Here is a 22,275-nt window from a genome sequence, read left to right as displayed (position 1 = left end):
TTTATTTAAGTAATAAGAGTGTTGATCTAATATATCAAGTAAGAGCCCATGCCAGCCCTGAGACAGGTTTTCATTCTTTTGATCTCAAACTTGTAGCAATCCTCCTGCTGCAGCCTCCCAAGTGGTAGATTATGGCCATACCACAATACTGGCTCCAAGTATCTTAAAAACAATTACTAGCTGGCAAACACATCAAATTATTGCCATTAGTTTAGGGTATTTTTTAAAACAATAGAATGATCCAAAATTAATATTTTAACTTTTAAATTTAACTTAGCCTAAAATTAAAACTGACTTGTTAACCATCTCAAAGTAACAACCTCAGTACAAAAAAAAACTTTAAAGAAAAAATATACTAACTTTTAAAAAGATTTATTGTTACTTTTGTATGCCTCCCACCACCGCTCCCCACCACTGCCACATGTCATATGTAGGTGACCTCAGGGGTCAGAAAAGGCATTGGATCCCCTGGAACTGGGCAGTCATCAGCTGCCCACTGTATGTGCTGGGAGCCATAGCTGAGTTCTCAAGAAGATCACAAGTGTTCTTAACCTCTGAGCCCTCTCTCCAGCCCCAGATGGTTTTTAGAAAGAAAAGAAAAGGAAGAAAATGGAGACGAGATAAATACTTCTTTTATACCTGCTGTATATGCACTGGAATGCAGAGAACAACCTAAATTTCCTTGGGTGCAAGGAGATTGTTTTTAATGCACGCTTAGAAATTTTGAGTGACTGTGACTAGAGGGATCTAGTCCCTCAATACCAACTGTAAAAGAACTGCATTAGAGAAGAGTCCTGAGCAATGCTTATGGTTCTTTTCAGACTTGTGCTGAACGGAATTCACATTTAAAACACGGCAGTTTCTTTCCCTAGTTTGATCTGAAAAATAACAATTAGCCTCAGTGCCTCTCACATTTCGTGGACTGTAAGAACTGGAATAGATGACTATACAAAAGTGTTCCAGGCATGGCAACCCTGTAGCCTTAAGCCTTTCAGTAACCACCACTCTTGGCTGATTAAAAGCCACATGGACAGACTTTCACTCCATGGGAGTTTATAGATTCTGCCTGCTAAATTCAGTCTTTAGGATTAGAAACTTTGGAGAATTAACATTAAGATTTTGGCCCGGCAATGTAATTCACCTGATAAAATGCTTATACAACATGCATAAAGCCCTAAGTATGATCCTAAGCATCATATAAACTAGGTATAGTGGCTCCTACCAGTAATCTGACCACTTGGGAGTAAGAAGTTCAAGGTCATCCTTGGCTACATAGTAAGTTCCATGCCAGCCTTTAAAAAAAAAAAGTTCTCTATACTATGAACTGAAAATAGAATAGCAGATATAAAACGAAGCCAGACTGACCACTGACAAGTATCACAGACTGGCAGGCAAATTGCTGCACAGGATGAGGCAAAAGACTCACAAGTTCAAGGCACTTGCATTATACCTTGGGCTAAGAATATATAGTTAAACAAGGGGGGAAAGGAGAAAAAGGTACAACATGTAAAATACTACTGAAATTTGAATGATAGTACCTACAAAGTAAGCTCTAAATAACAAGATAGATATAATTAATCTAGGTATTAGGCAATGATATACTCAATTCCAATCAATCATAAGAGACATCTAGAAAATTTGTGACAACTTAAAAAGTTAGAAATGAACCAAAATATGATTTTAATTAAAATCTGTACACACCTTTAATCCCAGCGCTCAGGAAGAAGAGAAAAGGAAGACAGGTCTCTGTGAGCTTGAGGCAGCCTCTGATCTACATAGTGAGACCTTGTCTCAAAAAACTTCTTTTTAAAAAATGTTTTTTAATTGCCGTTTTGGCTTCTTCAGATAGTCTTTATGGAGTTCAGACACTCATACAATCCTTTTGTTTCGTGTCCCAAGTGCTGGGATCACAGATATGGGCCATGCTGGTAGGCCTTTCCTTTTCAATTTCAAAGACTGCATATAATTGTATAATGAACCATTTCTCTTAATTATACCACAAGTTAAGTACAGTTCAATGCATTTAGAAACTTAAATTACCCATGATTATGTTTAAAGTAGTTTCAGTTTTGAGAGTAAAATCTGTTCTGTTATTGCAGAAAAAAATAGCTCAAGATATATAAAGCAATTTTTCATGAAGAAAATTATTAGAAAATGATCAATGTTTTATTTAGTTGTTTACACTGTTGGGAGTTTGGTATTGCCCTTGTTGTGATTGCTCCCTATTTCTTCCCTCTTTAAGTACAAAAGGGTACTTTATTTTTGATATTGCAGGAGTCCACAGCTGAGCGATTTTAAACTTCTTTAAGAGGAAATTTGCATTTAAAAAACTGGATTTTTTAAAAGGAGAACTTTTAAAATATTTAAATATAAGGCTAAAGGACATCTTAAGTTTATAAAATATTTCATATTGTGATATCTTTATTAATGTAATCTTGGGCAATAAATAAGTAGCACATCCTTGCCATGTGGTCTGAAGTATTGCCCTGCTGGAAGAAACTCAGAGAAGAGCATCAGAGAAAATGGCTATATCTCCAGTAAATGTGGCCAAGCACACATATAATTCTGTTATCAGAACCTTTAAAAAAATATTTCAAGGCCAATTCAAGATGGTGGTGGCCACCATCTCTAGCAGGACCATGGAGCACCTTGCAGAGGGGCCAAAGGCACAGAGTCCAACCAAATGTGAGGGCTAAAGTTATATTTAAAGCTTTAATTGTGCTTAAGAAATCTGCAAAACAAAAATACCTCTAACCTGTAAGCCCCACCTGCCCAAAAACAGATAACATGCCACGTGTTTTCACTTCTGTAAATAAATTTGGTTGTTCCAACTGCACAAAATGTGTATGATCACATGTAGGCAGGAAGTACATCAGAATGTATACTTGCCCCAGGATGTGTATTTGACAAAGGCAGGAAGAATGCAGCCTTGTGGGTTCTGCTTTAATAAGCACTGGACTAATGTAATTCATAGCCACTCTCTAGGAATGCTGGGTATGGACCTGGCCAGTGTCCATTGTCCTGGGCAGTATTTAATAAAACTTGCTACAAACTTGGCTTAAAAATTGTGATTGTGGTCTTATTCTGGCCCAGTGACACTAACAACTCCTCTTAGAAAACATTCACAGAACATTACAATAACAAAGAAAACCTGAAATCTTTTCACTGCCTTGTTCATTTTTACCCCTCTGCTGTACATGTGACTTGTATGTGAAGGAAGGGAAAGATACATGTAAGTGTGCTCTTGCATGTGCCACAGCACACATGTGGAAGTCAAAGAACAATCTCAATAGTGGGCTGTCACCTTCCACACACAGGTGTTTTTGTCATCTGCAGCTGTACACCCTGTCTTTCATCTTGCCATAAAAGCATTAGAATTACTAACACAACCCACCAACCCAGCTTTATGTGGGTGCTGGGAATTCAAACTCATTCCCCTCATGCTCAAGTACTTTACCTACTGAGACATCTCCCATCCCTATATTTTTTTCATTCCTTACAACAACTGCAGGTTAGAATTAATTATTAAACTCTTAAAAATTATTTTATTATTTGTGTGTAGGTACCCAGAAGCCAAAAGAGGGAAATGGAGCCCCGTGAGCTGAAGTTACAGGCAGTTACAAGCTGTCTGAGTGCTGGGAATCAAACGCCAGTCCTCTGCAAAAACACTGGGCATTTTTAATGCTGAGCTATTTCTCAAGCCCCAATTGATCAAGTCTTACCTAATATTTCTATGGACAGCTCTGACAAAAGACTGAATGCTCTTCCTTCAAGATTAGGAAGGCCACAAGGATGTCTGATCTAACCATTATTGTTCAGCTTGGCATTAAAGACTGCAGTCAGTGCAATAAAGAAACTACAGTGAAATGCACCAGATCAGATAAGAGGAGGATAGCCTTTTTCAGTGGATCATGTAAGTATGTAAAGAAATCCTATAAAGCCCACAAAAAACACTACCAGAACCAATAATTCAGTGTAATAAAAGCACAGAATCCAAAGTCAACATATTAATAATCAAATAATCATCTTTTTACATATTAGCAATGAACATTCAAAAAACTTTTATAAAACATGAAATACACACATACACACACACACACACACACACACACACACACACACACACACACGTACTGTAAAAACTATTTAAGACCCCCAAATAAGAACATATCACAGTAAGAGATATTAAATCTGGAATAAATAGAGAGATGCAATCTTGGTGAACTGAATGTACCTATATTAAAAATCTAACTACCTCCCTTCCTCTCCTAGAACTAAACCCAGTATTAAACACATGCCAGGCTAATACATTTTCATTGAGCCATACCTCCAGCACAATACTGTTAAAAATTTCAATTTTATTCAAATCTATCTATAGATTCAACATAATCTCAAATAGAATCTAAATAGGCATTTTATATAAATTGATACAATAGTTCTTTAAAATCGCATGAAAATGAAAAGAAACTAAATTAACCAAAGCTACACAGGAAAGAACAAAACTAGAGGGCTTATATAATTTGATTTTGGGACTTACTATAAAGCTACAATAATCTACACAGTGGTACTGGTGGAAGGAAGGTCAATGGAATAGACATATGTATCTACCCATGAGAAATATAGGATACTCTGCTACCCAGGAGAAAAGTACACATTCCTACTGAAAAACTATATGTAAATGTTAATAGCAGCACCTAGCACACATTAGTCCCTAGGTTAAATTCCCAACACTACCTCCAAAAGAAAACAATAGTAGTAATAGTAAATGTAACAATGTAGATGACTCTCAAAATAATCATGCTGAGTGAAAGATGAAAATGAGAGGGGGAAGAAATGTATGACTCCATTTACTTAAGTACTAAAGTATATAAATTCTTCTATAATATCATTAGTCTAGTGGTTTCTAGGGGACAAGATGACAAAAATAAGGACAGGGGAAAAAATTTCAAACCATCTGAGTACATTTTTTCAAGTAATAGATATATTTCATTACCTTAATAGTTTTTATCAGAGTAAATATGTTAGCATTTATCAAACTGGATGTCTAATGTACAGTATACTGCTGTAAACCACACCCAATAAAGAACACACGTCCTGAAAATGTTGTTGAAAGTCAACTCTAGTATGAACAGAGTTTTAAATATGAGGTCTGCTATTGCTTTATAATTGTTTCAGCAGACATTAGCAAAATCCATGAAACTATTCCTTCCTATTCACCAACGTCTTTGATGAGGCTGATGGTTTTACTAAGTTTTGGGTAAGCTCCAGATAAGTAAACACCAAAGAAAAACACACAAAAAGCAAATAAGCATACCTTGATTTGTGCAAAGGGTCTTTCATAACCTCCAACATAGAGAAGGCCAACATTCTGTGGAAGCAACCTACAAGGTAGGAAAAAATAAAATAAAAAAAAATACCTTATATATAAAGTACTCTGCCTTTGATGCAAAGATGTATAATAACAAAAAGTGAGGAGACTGGAGAGACTCAATCAGTAAAGTGCTTGCTGCACAAGCGTCAGGACCTGAGTTTGATTCCCCATAATCCAGCAAAAAAGCCAGGTGTTGTAGCAACAGCCTGTAATCTAGGCACTGGGGAGGTAGAGACAGGCTCATCGACCAACCAGTCTAGCCTAACTGACAAATTTTGGGCCAAGAAAGAGACGGTCTCAAAAAACAAACACCAAGGTAGACAGCATCTGCAAAACAATACCCAAGGTTGATCTTTGGCTACACACACACACACACACACAGAGAGAGAGAGAGAGAGAGAGAGAGAGAGAGAGAGAGAGAGAGAGAGGCAGACCAATAGACGGACCAACCTAACAGATACTAAATATGCAAATATTGTCTTTTGTACAATGAGATAGTAACACCAAATGAATAATTCTATTTTAAAATAAAAAGGTAAAATGTTAAGAATGGGGCTCAGGTAGGTAGGGTATTAGCATAGCATATATGAAGCCTGGGTTCAAATTGCAGTACAGCATAACACTGGGTGTGTTGTCATAGGCCTATAATGCTTGCATTCATGAGATGAAAGCAGGGGGACCAAAAGTGTAAGGTCAGCCTCAGATACACAGAGAGTGAGGGGCTAGTTTGGGCTACCTGCTTCTGTATCTCAAAAAAACTTCATGAAAATTTAAATACAGAATATACTTAACTCTGATTTGGGACACAAGCCAGCCGCCGCCATGAAAAGCAACATGTAAAGACACCAGTAAGCCACAAGCCATGTGGCAAAGTATAGACTAACAGAAATGGGTTAATTTAAGATAAAAAAAAAAGCAGATAACAAGAAGCCTGCCACGGCCATACAGTTTCTAAACAATATAAGTTTTTATGTGCTTTCTTGGTTGGGTCTGAGCGACTGTGGGACAGGCGGGTAAGAGATATTTGTCCTGACTGGGCCAGGCAAAAAAACTCTAACTACACTTAACAATAATTCTAATAAGATTATAATGTTTCTAGAAATGAGTTGACAATATGATAATCAAAAATATATAAAAATTTACTTGAAGAACTATTGAATGCATCCTACACCATGTATTATAGATGATAATGACCTTAATTCTGTGCTAAAATTTTACCAAAAACTTGACAGAAATATTCCTAACAAAATAGTAGCTTTGACCCATGGTATAAAATATCTGTCACTGAAAAGCAGTGGGGTAAGGGCACTGATTATGGAAAGCTAGGTTAAAGTCTGAGTACACAGAAGTTACAGCTTGTGTAAGGAGTAAAAGTCAAACTGTATATGGTTTCATTCCCTAAATCATCCTTTCATTCATTAGAAATCCTATTCAGATATCTAGCAGGTCCATTATATCATTTTGTTTTGTTTCTGTTTTTCTTTTAAAAAAACAATTATATGTGTATGGATATTTTTGCCTACGAATATGTCTGTGTACCACATGTATGTCTGGTGCCCACCGAGGCCAACAGAGGGCCTCAGATCCCTCAGAACTTGAGTTAAGAGATGGTTGTAAGCTCCCGCATAGGTGCTGAGAATGAAACCTGGGTCTTTTGGAAGAACAGCCAGTGCTCTTAAGTCCTGAGCTTTCTCAGCAGCCCCTTATTTTCCTTTCTAAAAACAGTCTTCCTATGTAGCCCAAGGGAGCTTCTAATTCATGATGGCCTACCTCAGCCTCCTAAGTACAAGGATTATGGTCCTGTGTCAATCAGAGGTCTATCATTGGCACTGAAACTCCAGGTGGGTTTGGTTTTGTGGTGCTGGGAATTGACCTTAGAGCCTCAATATAGAGCTATATTCCCAGTCTACATCAAAACATTATAAATGAAGAAATACTGCCTTTAGAACTTTGGAATGATTAAAGAGAAATTAGCAGTGGAGTAAGCTATGAGAGAACATAAATACTAACCTTAATGTGGGGAATCATGAAGTTGGCCTGGCCTAGCTGCCTTGAGATGCATGTGTCACAGGTTTTTCAGGTTAGAATCCTTGGCTCCTGGGGCACAATGTGCCTTCCAGTTCCTGAGAGACTGATACACTCCCTAGGGCAATGAAGCATTCAGGCCACTTTGTGTTTCTCTGTTTGTTTCCTTAAAAATCAAGGAAGCATGGAAGCTTAGCAGGGCAATTGGTCTTAGACATTACTCTTGTGTACCCTGCATGGCTTGCAAATGTCATTCTATCCCAGCAACTACAACTGTATTGATCCTGGCAATTGCCACTATATTCTGTTGCTGATAAAGGTGTAAAGAGTCTGATTGTTCTCAATAAAATTATCATAGCCTGTCTTGCTGTGGCCCCTCCAACCCACTGGGTTAATTTTTCAGGCCATATCAGGTGGCCTTGGCCTGGTAAGTAAGCATGGACACTATACCATCTATAGCTCACTCTTTTACCATGTTTTTTCCCAAAAGACATGTAAGTCAGTGAACATATAACTTCAGTTTTAGCATTTCTATATGGAGGGAAAGCCTGCATTCCACACCCCAAATCTCTATATACAGACATATCTAAGAGCCTACATGAAATTAACCCCTTTTCAGGACAGCTAACGGCAGTGGAATGAGCTGCAGGGTAACTATACATTAGTAAACAAGTGCCAATTCAAAGGAAGCCAACAGAGCCTTCTCAGTGATTTATTATGTATACAGTGTTCTGTCTGTATGCCAGAAGAGGGCGCCAGATCTCATTACAGATGGTTGTGAGCCACCATGTGGTTGCTTGGAATTGAACTCAGGACCTCTGGAAGAACAGTCAGTGCTCTTAACCACTGCGTCATCTCTCCAGCCCCAGTATTTACTTTAAAATAATTAATAAATTGATTTCTAATAAGACTATAAAGAGAAAAAAAAGCACAAATCATCAGAACAGTTGATGTGCTGTTTAAAAGATGGGTGGAGCTGGGAAGACAGATCAGGAGTTAAAAGTGCTTCTTGTTCTTTCTGAGTGCCAAAGTTGAATTCCTAGCACCCACACTGGGCAGCTCCATGGAATAAAATGCTCTCTCTTCTGGCTTCCAAGGATACCTGAACACATTTGGTATATACTCACATGCACAGACAGACAGCTACACACACACACACACACACACACACACACACACACAATTTTTATTAAAAATAAAATTTTAAAAGAAACAAAGACTAAATATGCATTTTATGCATAAATACTTTTATAACAACAAGTTTCAAAATTCTGAATTAGGAAAATACAGAAATAAACTGATGACTATAAAGTCTAAAGCTCACACAAAGAAGAGCAAAGTTATACTACCTGCAGGAAACAGTTGGACAAAATTATAGTATGTAAATTAAGCCAGAAAGACAAATGTTTTGTTTTCTCTCATTTATGGCTCCTATATTTTATAAAAACATAAAATCATGACTGTATTATTTTTTCTTTCATCATGTGATTTCTGCATTTTGTATAGATACTTTCTGGAAGGAGAAAGGGGACTCACAGGAGGGAAGAGAGAGAAAGGTAGGCAATATGTAAGGGATAACCTCAACATAAATACATACTTAAATAAAACGTCCTTATGCAGCACAGTACCATGTACACTGACTATATATAATACAAAGTTTTCAAAGTTCAAAGTCTTCTTTGACTTATAACATTTAAAAATGTTTCTATAAAGAAAACAAAAGGTCTAGCTAGATTTACCATTAAATTCTACCAATAGTTTATAGATAAAATTAACTCTAATCACACCTAAAAGAAGAAATATATTCTATTTTATTAGTATCAACACAAATCCTGAAAGAAAAAATACAAAAAATAAAAAGCAATCTTGGAACTGGCGAGATGGCTCAGCAGACCAAAGCACTTAACAACACAAGCCTGATGAGCTAAGTTCAAGCCCTAGAACCCTGTAGACAAGGGAGGAGAACCAACTCTACAAAGTTGTCATCTGACATATACACACACAAAGGCTGATAATAAATTTATTAAGTGTAAAACTGATAAGCACTCATACACAGAAAGCAATCTTGATCTCTTGATCAAGAAAAATACAAAAATAAGTCATAGGAGAGAAAAAGTTTGCAAAAGATGTATCTGAGCTCTACTGCCTCGAATGTTTAAAAACCATACCATAAATCAAAGTACTCAGAAATATAACTACACTAAAATCAGTAATTTAAAAGCTGTGGATATAGTTTATTTAGTGCTTACCTAGCCTGCACTAAGTCCTGGGTTTGAATCCCAGCACAGCATAAAACTGGGTACAGTGATTCATACCTGTAATTCTAGCACTTGTATATTAGAGGCAGGTGGATCAGAAGTTCAAAATCATCCTCAGCTGCACAGCAAGTCTAAGGCAAGCCTGTGATATTTGAGACCCAGTCTCAAAAGACAAAATAAAGATCTGCAGTGATGGCTCAGTTGGTAAAGTGTATGTCACTCAAACATAAGGACCTGAGTTTGACCCCTACAATCCATGTACAAAAGGCAGGTACAATCACATAATCATCTCAGAGCTGGAGAGATCCCTGGGGTTTACTAATCAACCAGCCTCACCTATTTGGCTAGCTCCAGGACAACAAGAGACCCTGCCTCAAAAAGGAACATGAAGAGCAATCAAGGGAAACTGTGAACTTGAGCCCTGGTCTCCAACAAATGCATACAAACATGTACCAATACAATATGCTGACATAAACATATATACAAAAAAAACATTAATAATTTAAAACATAAAGACAATTCCCATATAAAAACATAAAACATGCACATTAAACATGTAAGAAATTCAAACTTGCAATCAGAAAAAATGTAAATTAAAACAACACATATCTCATTTCTCACCTACCATACTGACAAAAATTAAAATGTACAGGCAACACATTCTGTAGGCAAAACTGCAGAAAGACCCTCATATATACTGTTGTTGGAAATGCAAACTAAAACAACCATTCAGGAGGGAAATTTGTCAGTATTAATTTAAAAAAACAACAACAACAACAACAAAAAAAACCAAAAACAAACAAACAAAAAAAACTATGTCTGTACTTAGCCACTAATCTCCTATTTAACAATCTGTCTTGAAGGAGCTATACACCCCAAACCACATAGACAAAGCTATATATTATGAAACTGCCTATAGTTTCAACATGTTGGTGGCATATATAGTAGAATAGTTAAATAATGATAAATCCACACAGTGAAGTAATAACACAGCTGTAAAATGGAATGAAAAAAGTGTTAAAAGAATAAAGCACACCAGATGGTGGTGGCACAGGCCTGTAATCCCAGCACTTGGGAGGCAGAGGCAGGTGGATCTCTGTGAGTTCAAGACCAGCCTGGTCTACAGAGCTAGTCCAGGACAGGCTCCAAAGCTACAGAGAAACCTGTCGGGGGGGCAAAAAAAAAAAAAAAAAAGAATAAAGCACAAAACAGGGCATATAGCATGCTACCCCCAGTACTCTTGGGTAAAGATGTTCATTATCAGTTCATTTGTACAAAACAAAACAACACAAGAAAACTAAAGCAGAAACTAACAAAGCTGATTTCCCAGAGCAGAGTGTGCAAACAGGAGGAATAACAGAAGAGTAGGAGAGTGAATAAACATTTCTGTGAGCTCAGAATCAAGACAATAGCTCCTACACCAAAAAAAAAGCAAAATTACCCAAAAACAGAATAGTAATTCAAATATTACTCCACTTCAATTGGAGTAGATATGCAAAGAACTTAACTGGAAACCAGTATTTCAACTATATCCTATGTGACCATAAACAAAAACTGGTTTTTGTTGTTTTATTTGCTTGTAAGTTTGCTCAAGACAGAGTTTCACACCATCATCCTAAAACTCACAGCAATATTCCTCCCTCAGTCTTCTGAGTGCTGGGATTATATGCATGAGCCACCAAACCCAGCTCACATGGTGTGCTTTTTAAAAAGTATATTTATTTATTCATTTATTTGTGTGTGTGTGTGTGTGTGTGTGTGTGTGTGTGCGTGCGCACACACACACACATGTGACTGCACAGATGTGGAGGTCAGAACAACCTTCCTTTATCATGTAGGTCCCAGGAACTGAATCAGAGTATCAAGACGGGCAGTTATGTGCTCTTACCTGCTGGTGTCAGCCCCACATGTTGTTCTTAGTTAGTAGATTTGTTTCTAGTTATCCTGAAAACATATTATATGGGGGTTTGTTCATTTGCAATATAGAACTCTTAAGTTGAGGCTGGAGAGATGCCTCAATAGTTAAGAGCACTCACTGCTCTTCTAGAAGACCTGAGTTTGGGTCCCAGAACCCACATCAGGCATCTCATCTGTAACTCCCGCTCCAAGGGATCCAATGCCTCTAGCTTCCAAGGGCATTTGCACTCGCATGTACCACATATGCACATAATAAAAAATAATAAAAATATGTTCTTAATGAATTTAAGTTGATTCTAATGATTCTAAATGGACAGCTGATTTGTTATTTCCTGTGTAAATGTAAATCAGAATAGTTTGAAAAGCTTACTTTAACAGCTAAGTCACTGAAATCAGACAGTTCCCTATATAACTGGCTATTTAATAATGCTAAGAATTATTTTATGGCCTTACCATACCTACAGAGAGAGGGGGAAATGGCTTACTAGAGGACTGAACTCCAATCTGAAATATCAGACATCACCATAGTCATGCATTCGCCTGTCCTTGACACTAACTTCATGACACAAATCCTAACAGAATGAAAACAAACACATTGTTTTATTACTGTGGGGAAAAAAGTATGTTATAGTGTTACTTTAACTGAGGTGAACTGTCTCACACATTGTGGACTGTTGTTAGTTGACTAAAGAGAGTATCAGATATAAATACACTAGCGCATAAAGAAAACCCTTATGGGGCCCCCTGGCAGTGGGATCAGGATCTATCCCTGATGCATGAGGGGGCCTTTTGGAGCCCAGTGCCTATGATGGGACACCTTACACAGCCTTGGTGCAGGGGGAGGGACTTGGACTTGCCTCAAGTAAATGTACCAGGCTCTGCTGACTCCCCAATAGGAAGTCTTGCCTTGGAGGAGGTGAGAAGCGGGGGAGGCTGGGGGACAAGAGAAGGGAAGAGAACGGGAACTGTGGTTGTTATGTAAAGTAAATGGAAATTTTCTTAATAATAATAATAATAGTAATAAAGAAAAAGGGGCTGGAGAGATGGCTCAGAGGTTAAGAGCACTGACTACTCTTTCAAAGGTCCTGAGTTCATTTCCCAGCACCCACATGGTGGCTCACAACCATCTGTAATGAGATCTGGCACCTTCTTCTGTATACATAATAAATAAATTAATCTATAAAAAGAAGAAGAAGAAGAAGAAGAAGAAGAAGAAGAAGAAGAAGAAGAAGAAGAAGAAGAAGAAGAAGAGGGAGAGGGAGAGGGAGAGGGAGAGGGAGAGGGAGAGGGAGAGGGAGAGGGAGAGGGAGAGGGAGAGGGAGAGGGAGAGGGAGAGGGAGAGGGAGAGGGAGAGGGAGAGGGAGAGGGAGAGGGAGAGGGAGAGGGAGAGGGAGAGGGAGAGGGAGAAGGAGAAGAAGAAAAAGAAAAAGAAAAAGAAAAAGAAAACCCTTATGGAAACAATTCTCAGAGAAGACAACAGAAATGTTTAAGCACATACCACATAAAACACATGTGTTAAAGGTTATGTGAATTTCATTTTCTGGGTTGAGAACATATGAATCTTGATACTTTTTTTCTCCTCTATCTTTGTTTAAAAGACCATCCTATACATTCTTTAGACAGGATTGTTGAGCACACAGCCCCCCACCTTCATTGAGTAAAAAATAAGATGTTGGAAAGCCATTCACGTAAGGGGAAAGCACATACGACATTCTAGAAACCAGATATAGTGAAATTCAAAAGAATGTATATCACCTATGAATCAATGTTTAGTTTAAATTATAGTACTATGTGACATGATACAACTTGCTTCAATAATGGCTATGATCAGTCAAAGAGACAAATGTTTTAAATTCTCACAATGATTTAGACTGCTATAATGTATTCTGTATTTTAAAGATTTCAACAATTCTGAATTTTAAGGGTAATTTCAGCTTCACAGAACTCTCCACAAAGTACTACTGGGTGCCACATGAACTACAACATAATGTAAAGAAATGTTCAATGTCTCACAGATAGGATATACACTACACTGAACTTCATTCTACTACTAATTTTAGTCTGAATATTCCTGCTCAAGATATCAAATATACATCATAGAAATAATGAACTATTTTTCATCACAAAACACTGACCCTTATTTTTAAAGTAATTATCACTTTCATGGCTACAAGTGGAAAGCAGCCCACTGAATTATACTTATTTATTCATTTATTTGTTTAATAATATTACAAGCATAGTCTTTTGTTCAAATAAAATAACTACTAACTGGTTACAGTTTGTAAAGACCTTGAAGGAACTTTGTGTCTAGCTAAAAAGTTCATGGAAAAGAATCTGAGCTGCAAATTCAGTTGGCCTTTCCTTTGGGAATCAGCTCCCATCACATTTACAAGTAATAATATTAGATGAGAACTATTTTAATTACTACTGATTTAGAAGTAACTGAGCAGAAACTCATAGAGGTGGTTTTAAGAATTTGGCTTATAAGTCAGATAGATCTCTGTAAGTTCAAGGCTAGCATGATCTATATAGGAAGACCCTGTCTCAAACATACATACACACACATACACACACACACACACACACACACACACACACACACACACATAAGAAAAGATGGCAACAAAGTATGAGGTAGTTCCACCTCAATACGATGGAAACCATAACATTTCAGAACAAAATAAAATGATGCATGTTTTTATACAAACTAAAAGCATAACAATCCATCAGAAAGTAAATTAAACCAAGTGTGGTGACACACCTTTAATCCCAGCACTCAAAAGGCAGAGGCAGGAGATATCTGAGTTTGGGGCAATCCTAGTGCATGCAAGTCGCAAGTTCAGAGCCAGCCAGGGCTATGTAGTGAGACCCTGTTTGAAAACACAGAAACAAACCAACAAAAAGCACAAAGGAAAGCATAACAGATTTCAGCTGTCCTACCTGCCCACAGTATTAATCTTAAGAGGATCCAATACCCTCTCTGGCTTCCAAAGGCACCAAGCATACATGTGTACTGTGGATGATTGATAAGTAAAACGCTGATTGGCCAGTAGCCAGGTAGGAAGTATAGGCAGGACAAAGAGAGAGAAATCTGGGAAGTGGAAGGCTGAGGCAGAAGATGCTGCCAGCCGCAGTGATGAGAAGCAACATGTTAAGATACCGGTAAGCCACAAGCCACGTGGCAACTTACAGATTAATAGAAATGGGTTAATTTAAGATATAAGAACAGCTAGCAAGAAGCCTGAGCCATTAGGCCAAACAGTTTAAATAATATAAGCGTCTGTGTGTTTATTTTATAAGTGGGCTGCAGGACTGCTGAGGCTTGGCAGGAGCTAGAGAGAAACTCTCCAGCTACACGTGTGATACAGATTACATGAAGAGAAAAGAAAAACTTACACATAAAAATTATAAATAAAATTTTTAAAATAAAAATAAAATGTCTTAAAACCATGGCCTCAGTGAAGAGGAATGAGCTACACTTCTCAGTCTGAATAAAAATTTGTGAAACATATTATAGTCAACACAATCTGAGAATCTCAAGTACTCAGCTAAAACAAGACTATATTATCTTTTACTCAAATTAATATGCCTTTAGGCACATCAGTGTAACTAAAACACTGAGCTAAATGAACTTAGCAAGAAAAGTATTATATAAGGTATGCAGAATATGGAAGTCATAAAGACAGAAAGGGGAATAAAGGCTATCAGGGGCTAGGGTGAGGAAGAAATGGAGAAACCCCTGTTGAATAAGTACAGTTTAGTCTTTATTTTTATTTTTTTTCTGTTTTGCAGTACTGAAGATTATACCCAGGGCCTTGCACATGCTAAACAAAGACTCTACCCACAAAAGTCCACCTCATTCAGAGTGACTTTCTATTTGGAAATGATAGAAAAGTTCTAGTAGTAGATAGCTGATAAATTTGTTTATCATATAAAATATACTTGATGGCACTATTTGCACATGTTAAAATGGTTAAATAGCATCTCTGTTACTTTTGTCGCAGTGATAAAATATCCTGACAAAGGAGCTTAAGGGAGAAACAGTTTATTCCGGCTCCAAGTTTCAGGGTATAATCCACATGATGGAGAAGCTGAGGTCGTAGAAGCTTGAAGCAGCTGGTGGCATTGTGTCCAGTTAAGCCATTGTACTGCTCAGATAGCTTTCTCCTTTTGATTCAGTTCAGACCCCCATTGGAATGGTGCCATCTACATTAAAAATGGGTGGGCTTCCACTTCAATTACCCTGAGCCAGATATTCTTTAACAGATTCCCAGAGGATCATTTCCTTGGTGGTCCCAGATGTTGTCATGTTGACAATAAATATTAACCATGACTAGTGGTAAATTCCATTTTATGTGTATTTTAACCTCCCCCCCATCAATACAATTTGACCAACATATTTCAAGAGGTCTCTTTCTTCTTTCTTCTGGCTCTTTAAGTCAATTTCTTTCTTATATACTCTGTCTCTGTCTCTCTCTCTCTCATGTATATACATATATCTGGTATATGTAAATATATAAAATGAATATAACTACTTCATATTTAATGGATTTATATATAATGGATGCATAGACAGGCAGGCAGGCAGACAGAGTGTTAGTTTCTTAGCTTTTTCTTCCTGTCTTCTTGCTAATATCTCTCCTGAAACTGCTAGATACTTTTCCAGAATTTAAACTTTTTTTTTATTCGACAATTTTTTTAACTTCTAATGTTTTTCCATTTTTGACAGTTACAAAGGAGGGCTGTTACAAGATAAGCAAAGGACATTCTGATGATGAGTCCATTAAAATCAACCACAAAATGTACAGCATTTGCAGAAACAGTCTACTCTGAGAGAGCTAACTCATTGCAGGGTTTGTAGATGCTTTCTGATCAGGCTATTCTGATGTTCTGGAAAGCTGAGCATGGAGTGAGGCCAACTTCTAACTATGGTGCTTATTAACTGAACGATAACAGGCAACTCATTAACCCCTCTTTACTTTCAGTACTTTATAAGATATATTGGCAAAACATACTTTGCAAAGATTTTTTGAGTATTAAGTAAAATAAATATATACGGTTAGTTTATGTTTAAATTGAATTATATTAAAAGTTCAGTATATACTCTAAAAATATATATTTAATAAGGAAGAAAAATTAGTTGCTTCATATGAAATACTGGAGATTATGGTCAATGATAACATGTTTAAAATTAATTTTAGGCAAGCTCTCATATGCTGACCTTAAACTCACAGCTACTCTTTTGCTTCAGACACCTATGTGCTGCTATTACAAGTCATGAGTCAGCTATCATGACCATTTTAAGAGCTTAAAATTATAATCTTGTCAGAATCCATACAGTACATACAGGTTTTACATATGAAAAACAAAAACTAAAGAACCCCAAAACCCATAACCTAGAGAACCTAGAAATATGAGTTTATGGTCATCTGGGGCTACAGATAAGATCCTATCAAAAAGAAAAAAAAAAAACCTGAATAATGTTGAAACTTCTTAAATAGTTAATTAAACTTAATTTAATGAATAAATTAAAATTGTGGGCTAGCACTTGGGTGGCAGAGACAGGGGTACCTCTATATATAAGTGTGAGGCTAGCCTAGTCTGCATGGTAACATCTAGACCAGCCAGGACTACATAGTGAGACTTGTTTCAAACACAGAATTTATAATATCAAATCTCTAGTAAAGTGTCTCATACATGGCAGATGATCAATAGCTACTCTATACATAATCTAAAGGGAACAAAAGAAATTTTTAAAAAAGTAACCTTAGAAGCTAATGTGCTCTTTTTGGTGACTAGATATAAAGAAAATTTCTATGTAGATTACTTTTCCATAAAATATTTTAATACATGAGCAGCGTGTGAAGACGCACATCTTTAATCCTGGCACTCAAAGGGAAGAGTCAAGAGGATGTCTGTGCATTCCCAACAGCTAGTACATACCAACTTCCAGGCCAGACAGAGCTACACAGTAAAACCTTCTCTCAAAGATTAACAAATAAATCAATACCAAAAAAAAAAAAAAAGAGCAAAGAAAGCTAAAGTTTCAGCTGCAAGCTAAACAAGGTAAAGGCAACATGGGTCTCAGGAAACCTAAAGGATTTGTATAGAAAAGACAGCAAATGACTTAAAAGTACAAATACAAAGCTTAACAGAATTCATGAAATTAATTCATGAAAAATTAAAAAATGTTGCTATATTATATGCTTAGCTGGTAGTACAGCATTTTGGCAATATAACCAACAAACATTTTGCAGATGTTCTGATTATGGTGAGAGTGGTCAGGGTTAATTATCTCTAGGGTGAAACTTGAATATTCCACTTCATTTCCTCAAGTTTGGTTATGCTTATGGTGCTTGAAGCTCCAAACCTTTTACTTTCTAGCAGGTAATATTTAAAATAGTTGATAAGTCTGGGTATGTCTAAGACTAGAATCTGATGTGAATGACTGAGACCAGAGTCAGGTGGGCTATATTCAAGAAAAGATAAGTCAGGGCTTCAGTTAACTACCCAAATGCTAGTTTCCCTTGATTCCAAAAAACATAAAAGTCATTTCTATTAAAAAGAGGAGGAAGAGGAAGAGGAAGAGAAGGAGGAGAAGGAGGAGGAGGAGGAGGAGAAGAAAAGAAAAACAAACAAACAGCAAGTATCATTAAATAAATTTTAGGATTGATACAAACATTGATCATGTCACCATGGAACTGACACCATTATTAAACAGGTCATCCATGCACTGAAAAGTCTGTATTGGGTGGTAAACTAAGGTAAGACAATGTGTTGCTTGTAACAGATTAATTTTAGAAAAGTTCAGGTATCTTTACAATTTATTGTGTAAGGTATAACTTTTACCATAAGCTATAAACAGTGGCTAGTAAATAAAAGAGTGTAGTAAACTGATCTGTTACACATAATTTAGAGATGGATACAAGTAACAGTCACTTCTACTGAGAAGAGCATTAGTGGATTTATCAGGCAGGAAAGGCACATTGTTATGATTATGTAATTTGAACAGCTCCAAGCAGTAATATGAAATTTAATACACTGCATTAAACTATTCTTTAATTACAATTCTATCATAATACCTGGAAATGGTAAGCACAATGTTTTCAATTATTTTCCTAGGCAAAAATACAAGCTACTAAAGCAAATATCAAAGAACCTTAAAATAAAATTAAACAACTTCCTACGTCTACAAGTCACAAATAAGCATGCATGGTTATTGGGGGAAGACATTTCTGAAATATTATTCTCTACCATTCTATTCTATCTTTGAAGCAGAGTCTCTTTCTAAAGCCTTGGCAGGTCAGGAACTGTGTATGCCAAACTACCCTTGTGGCAATCTTTCTACCTCACAACTGCTGATATTCAAATATATATATATATATATATATTTGAGTGAAGAGGTTTCACACTCTTCACTCAAGTTGAAATTAGGTTTGTCATTGCTAGGGGGATACTCAGAGATTGAGAACTTGGTAATCTAAAGTGAAACATCCTAGACAAAAATGTCAAATTTGATTTTCTTTCTTTTTTTTTTTTTTTTCTGTAACTAAAATAATCCCAAATACTTTTTTTTCCTTAGAGAAGATGCAAAATTGTTTATCACCTACCTAGCTAGAAATGTAGCCCCTAAACTACGTGTCCAATTACTATTTGGTGATGGTAATCATAGTTTAATCATAATTTAAAAAGCAGCCTAAAGAATGGAAATGTCAAATTTCAAGGTTACTGATAAAGACTGGAGTAGAATACTTTTTAATTATAACCATCCTTAGCTATGAAAAGCACTATTATAAAAAACAACCTCATATATGCAATCCTATCTAAAGGATTATAGCTATGTTGATTAGAAAAAAGGACCACCACTATAATGGGTTTCATTAAACAACTGATATTTTCTCAGGGAAGACAACACCAACCTCTCACAGGTGCCATTAGCACTATGACAAGAAAGGAATCCACTTATGCAAGTACTGTAAGCCACAGTTAACTCATAAGAAGTAACAATTAGAGGCTGGACATGGAACCATGATTATTAAGAGCTCTTCCGGACAGTTTGGTTCCCAGCACACGTCAAGTGGTTGGTTCATAACAACCTGTAACTCCAACTTCAGGGGATCTGAGGCCTCAGGCCTCCGAGAGCACTGGCACTCACAAGTACATACCTACAAGTGTTAGACACACACCTATGCATAATTAAAGACAAAATCTCAAATAGACAAAAAGAAATGTTTACTTTTTAGAGAACTATCTGATATGTTGCTTAACTTTCCTTCTCTATAACCATTTGTCATTCCTCAAGAGTGCTTTGTAAAATGAACAAGAAAACTAGGTCACCAACCCAGGTTACTGTGATGTAAGAATACATACAAAGATCTGGAAATTAAGAACAAACAAGCAAACAAAAATCAGACTCTTACTGCACCAAGGAAAACACAGTGGCAATGAAAGGAAATGTTCCTGCAATGATAAGTAACGTCAAAAGCTAGGCCTGATAGCGGACACTACACATTTTTAATTCCAGTACTCTGGAGGAAGAAGATGGGACTTCTGGTAATTCAATACCAGCCTGGTCTACATAGCAATTTCCAGGCCAGCAAAAGTCATACAATGAGAGTCTCAAAACAAAACAAAACTACTTCAGTAATGTAAACTATAAACCATGCAGTAACTTCTCTCCTCATGCAGTTCCGCTTTCTGCACTCTGTTAGTTACCTGTGCTCTGGAAATACTAATGGTCATGTAAAACTTGTACCATAGTCTCTGTGGTAGCTCAAAAGCGAAGGCTCTACTTGTTGCAACAGATTTGTTTGTGTTGTTGCTCCAAGACCACCAATGGAGTGGGGCCTTGGTTCAGAGGGCAGGCTCCACACGCAGCTGGAGTGAACCATAGAGTTCTCTGGTGGACTCTGGGGAGATAGACCAACACACAAAAGGAATATGGAGGGCTCAAAAGAGATGGGCAGGCACTTTTTTTAGCAGGGAAGTATGGAGAGTAGAGGTCACCGATCATTTTCTCCATTGCTTTATGGATCTATCTGGTTTTACCCTAATAATCTGACTCTGAATCACTTTTTTAATTAAAACACAATCCTACACAATTACATCACCACAGGAGGGAGGACAAAGATGCTAAAGAGGCATTATGTTCTCAAAACTTTATATACTATATTGTTGTTCTTGTCCCATTCTATTTTTAGTGTTATTAATCCTTTTTTCTTACTTTGCTTCAAATTGAACTTTATCCTAAGCCTGTCAGAGCACATAAAGATTTTATGCATGACCTGATGTTTCATAAATAATAGGTTCTGTTCTACTTGAGGCTTAAGGCATCCAGTGTGTATGGGGGTAGGGGGGTCTTTAGGACATCCCCTGAAGATAAGACCCTATTAATGTATATTGTCAATTATAATAAGCAAAAGTTACATATGACAGATCTATAATATAAAACAATAAACCATGTTCACCAAATTAGGTATTTATAGGAGCAGTTTTGCTTTGTTTTGTATTTTGAAACAAAGTCTCACACTACAGACCAAAGTGACCTGGAACTCACTATGCAACACTCTGGCCTCCTCTTACAGGTGCTGAGACTACAGATGTCAGTCATCAAAGCCTGCGTAAGAGACATTTGGAACAGCAGTCTAAATTTTTATTATCTGTCTCTGAACTCTCTAAAACTACCCTGCTAAGGTCAGTGAGATGGCTCAGAGAATAAAGGTACTTACCTAGAAAACCTGATTGCCTGAATTTCACTCCTAGAACCCAAATGGAAGGAAACCAATTTTCAAAAGTGGTCCTCTGACCCCCCCCACACACACACATCATTTGCACATATAATAATAAATAAAACAATGAAAAAATTAAATCTGTAATAAAGCATCTGCTAATCAGAAGCTGAAAGATCTGGAACCTCAGAGACAAATCTCTTCTCCAAAACTAGTAGTTAGTGCTCATTTTTCCAATTACAATTGCATTTGAAGAATACAGATAAGAATTTAGTTCCTGAGTAGCTATTTTTCCATAAAATAAACTCTCAAGTCAAAAATTTCAATGTACGTCTCAAAGCAATGATGACACTACAACATGAAAACTGAAATGGAAAAGGTCTAGTAGCACATTACACTCTACCAATAGTAAACAATGTAAGGACAAGATGAAATCTATCAAAGTTTAACTCCTAAAATTAAGAAACATGACTGTAGCTGGGCATGATGGTGTATGTCTTTAATCCCAATACTTGGGAGACAGAGGTAAACTGATCTCTATGAGTTTGTGGCCAGTCTGATCTATGGAGCAAGTTCCAGGACAGCCAGGGCTACATAGTGAGGCTTATCTCAAAAACACCCTCTGCATACTCCAAAAGAAATGTGAGCACTATTTGGAATCTGATGAGAAGTCTTTCCAAACAATCTTCTTGTACACTAGGCAAGATAGACAAATATCAAGCATCTGGATCACTTATGCTGGACTTTGCTATAATGCAATCACAATCAAAACAGAAAGAGATGTTCTGAACAAATACTACAGATTATTATCTGTTATTCCACCATCATAAAATTTACAGGGTATAAATCCATGTAGGATAAGGAGAAGCCCTAGACTTGTTTCTTTTATCTCAAAAGTTTGAATTGTATTTTTTTTTTAAAAAAAGGTCTTATTAAATAAGAAACACGGAGCCAAATACAGAGTTAAAAGCCCAAG

At 36.8% G+C, this 22,275-nt stretch overlaps 1 protein-coding gene across 3 annotated transcripts in view; it reads right to left on the bottom strand.

The window, feature by feature from the left end:
* Rngtt (RNA guanylyltransferase and 5'-phosphatase) overlaps window positions 1–22,275 on the bottom strand; it is a 211,375-nt gene that overhangs the window by 55,644 nt on the left and 133,456 nt on the right. For all 3 annotated transcript variants that reach the window (XM_036180116.1, XM_036180118.1, XM_036180117.1), the window contains one exon: window positions 5,315–5,381. In XM_036180116.1, the coding sequence (XP_036036009.1) occupies window positions 5,315–5,381 (67 nt within the window). The remainder of the gene's footprint in view (window positions 1–5,314; window positions 5,382–22,275) is intronic.

Source organism: Onychomys torridus, chromosome 2, assembly GCF_903995425.1.
Source record: "Onychomys torridus chromosome 2, mOncTor1.1, whole genome shotgun sequence".
Lineage (NCBI taxonomy): Eukaryota > Metazoa > Chordata > Mammalia > Rodentia > Cricetidae > Onychomys > Onychomys torridus.
Note: the sequence above shows the minus strand (reverse complement) of the source record. Positions and strands in the feature narration are given on the sequence as shown.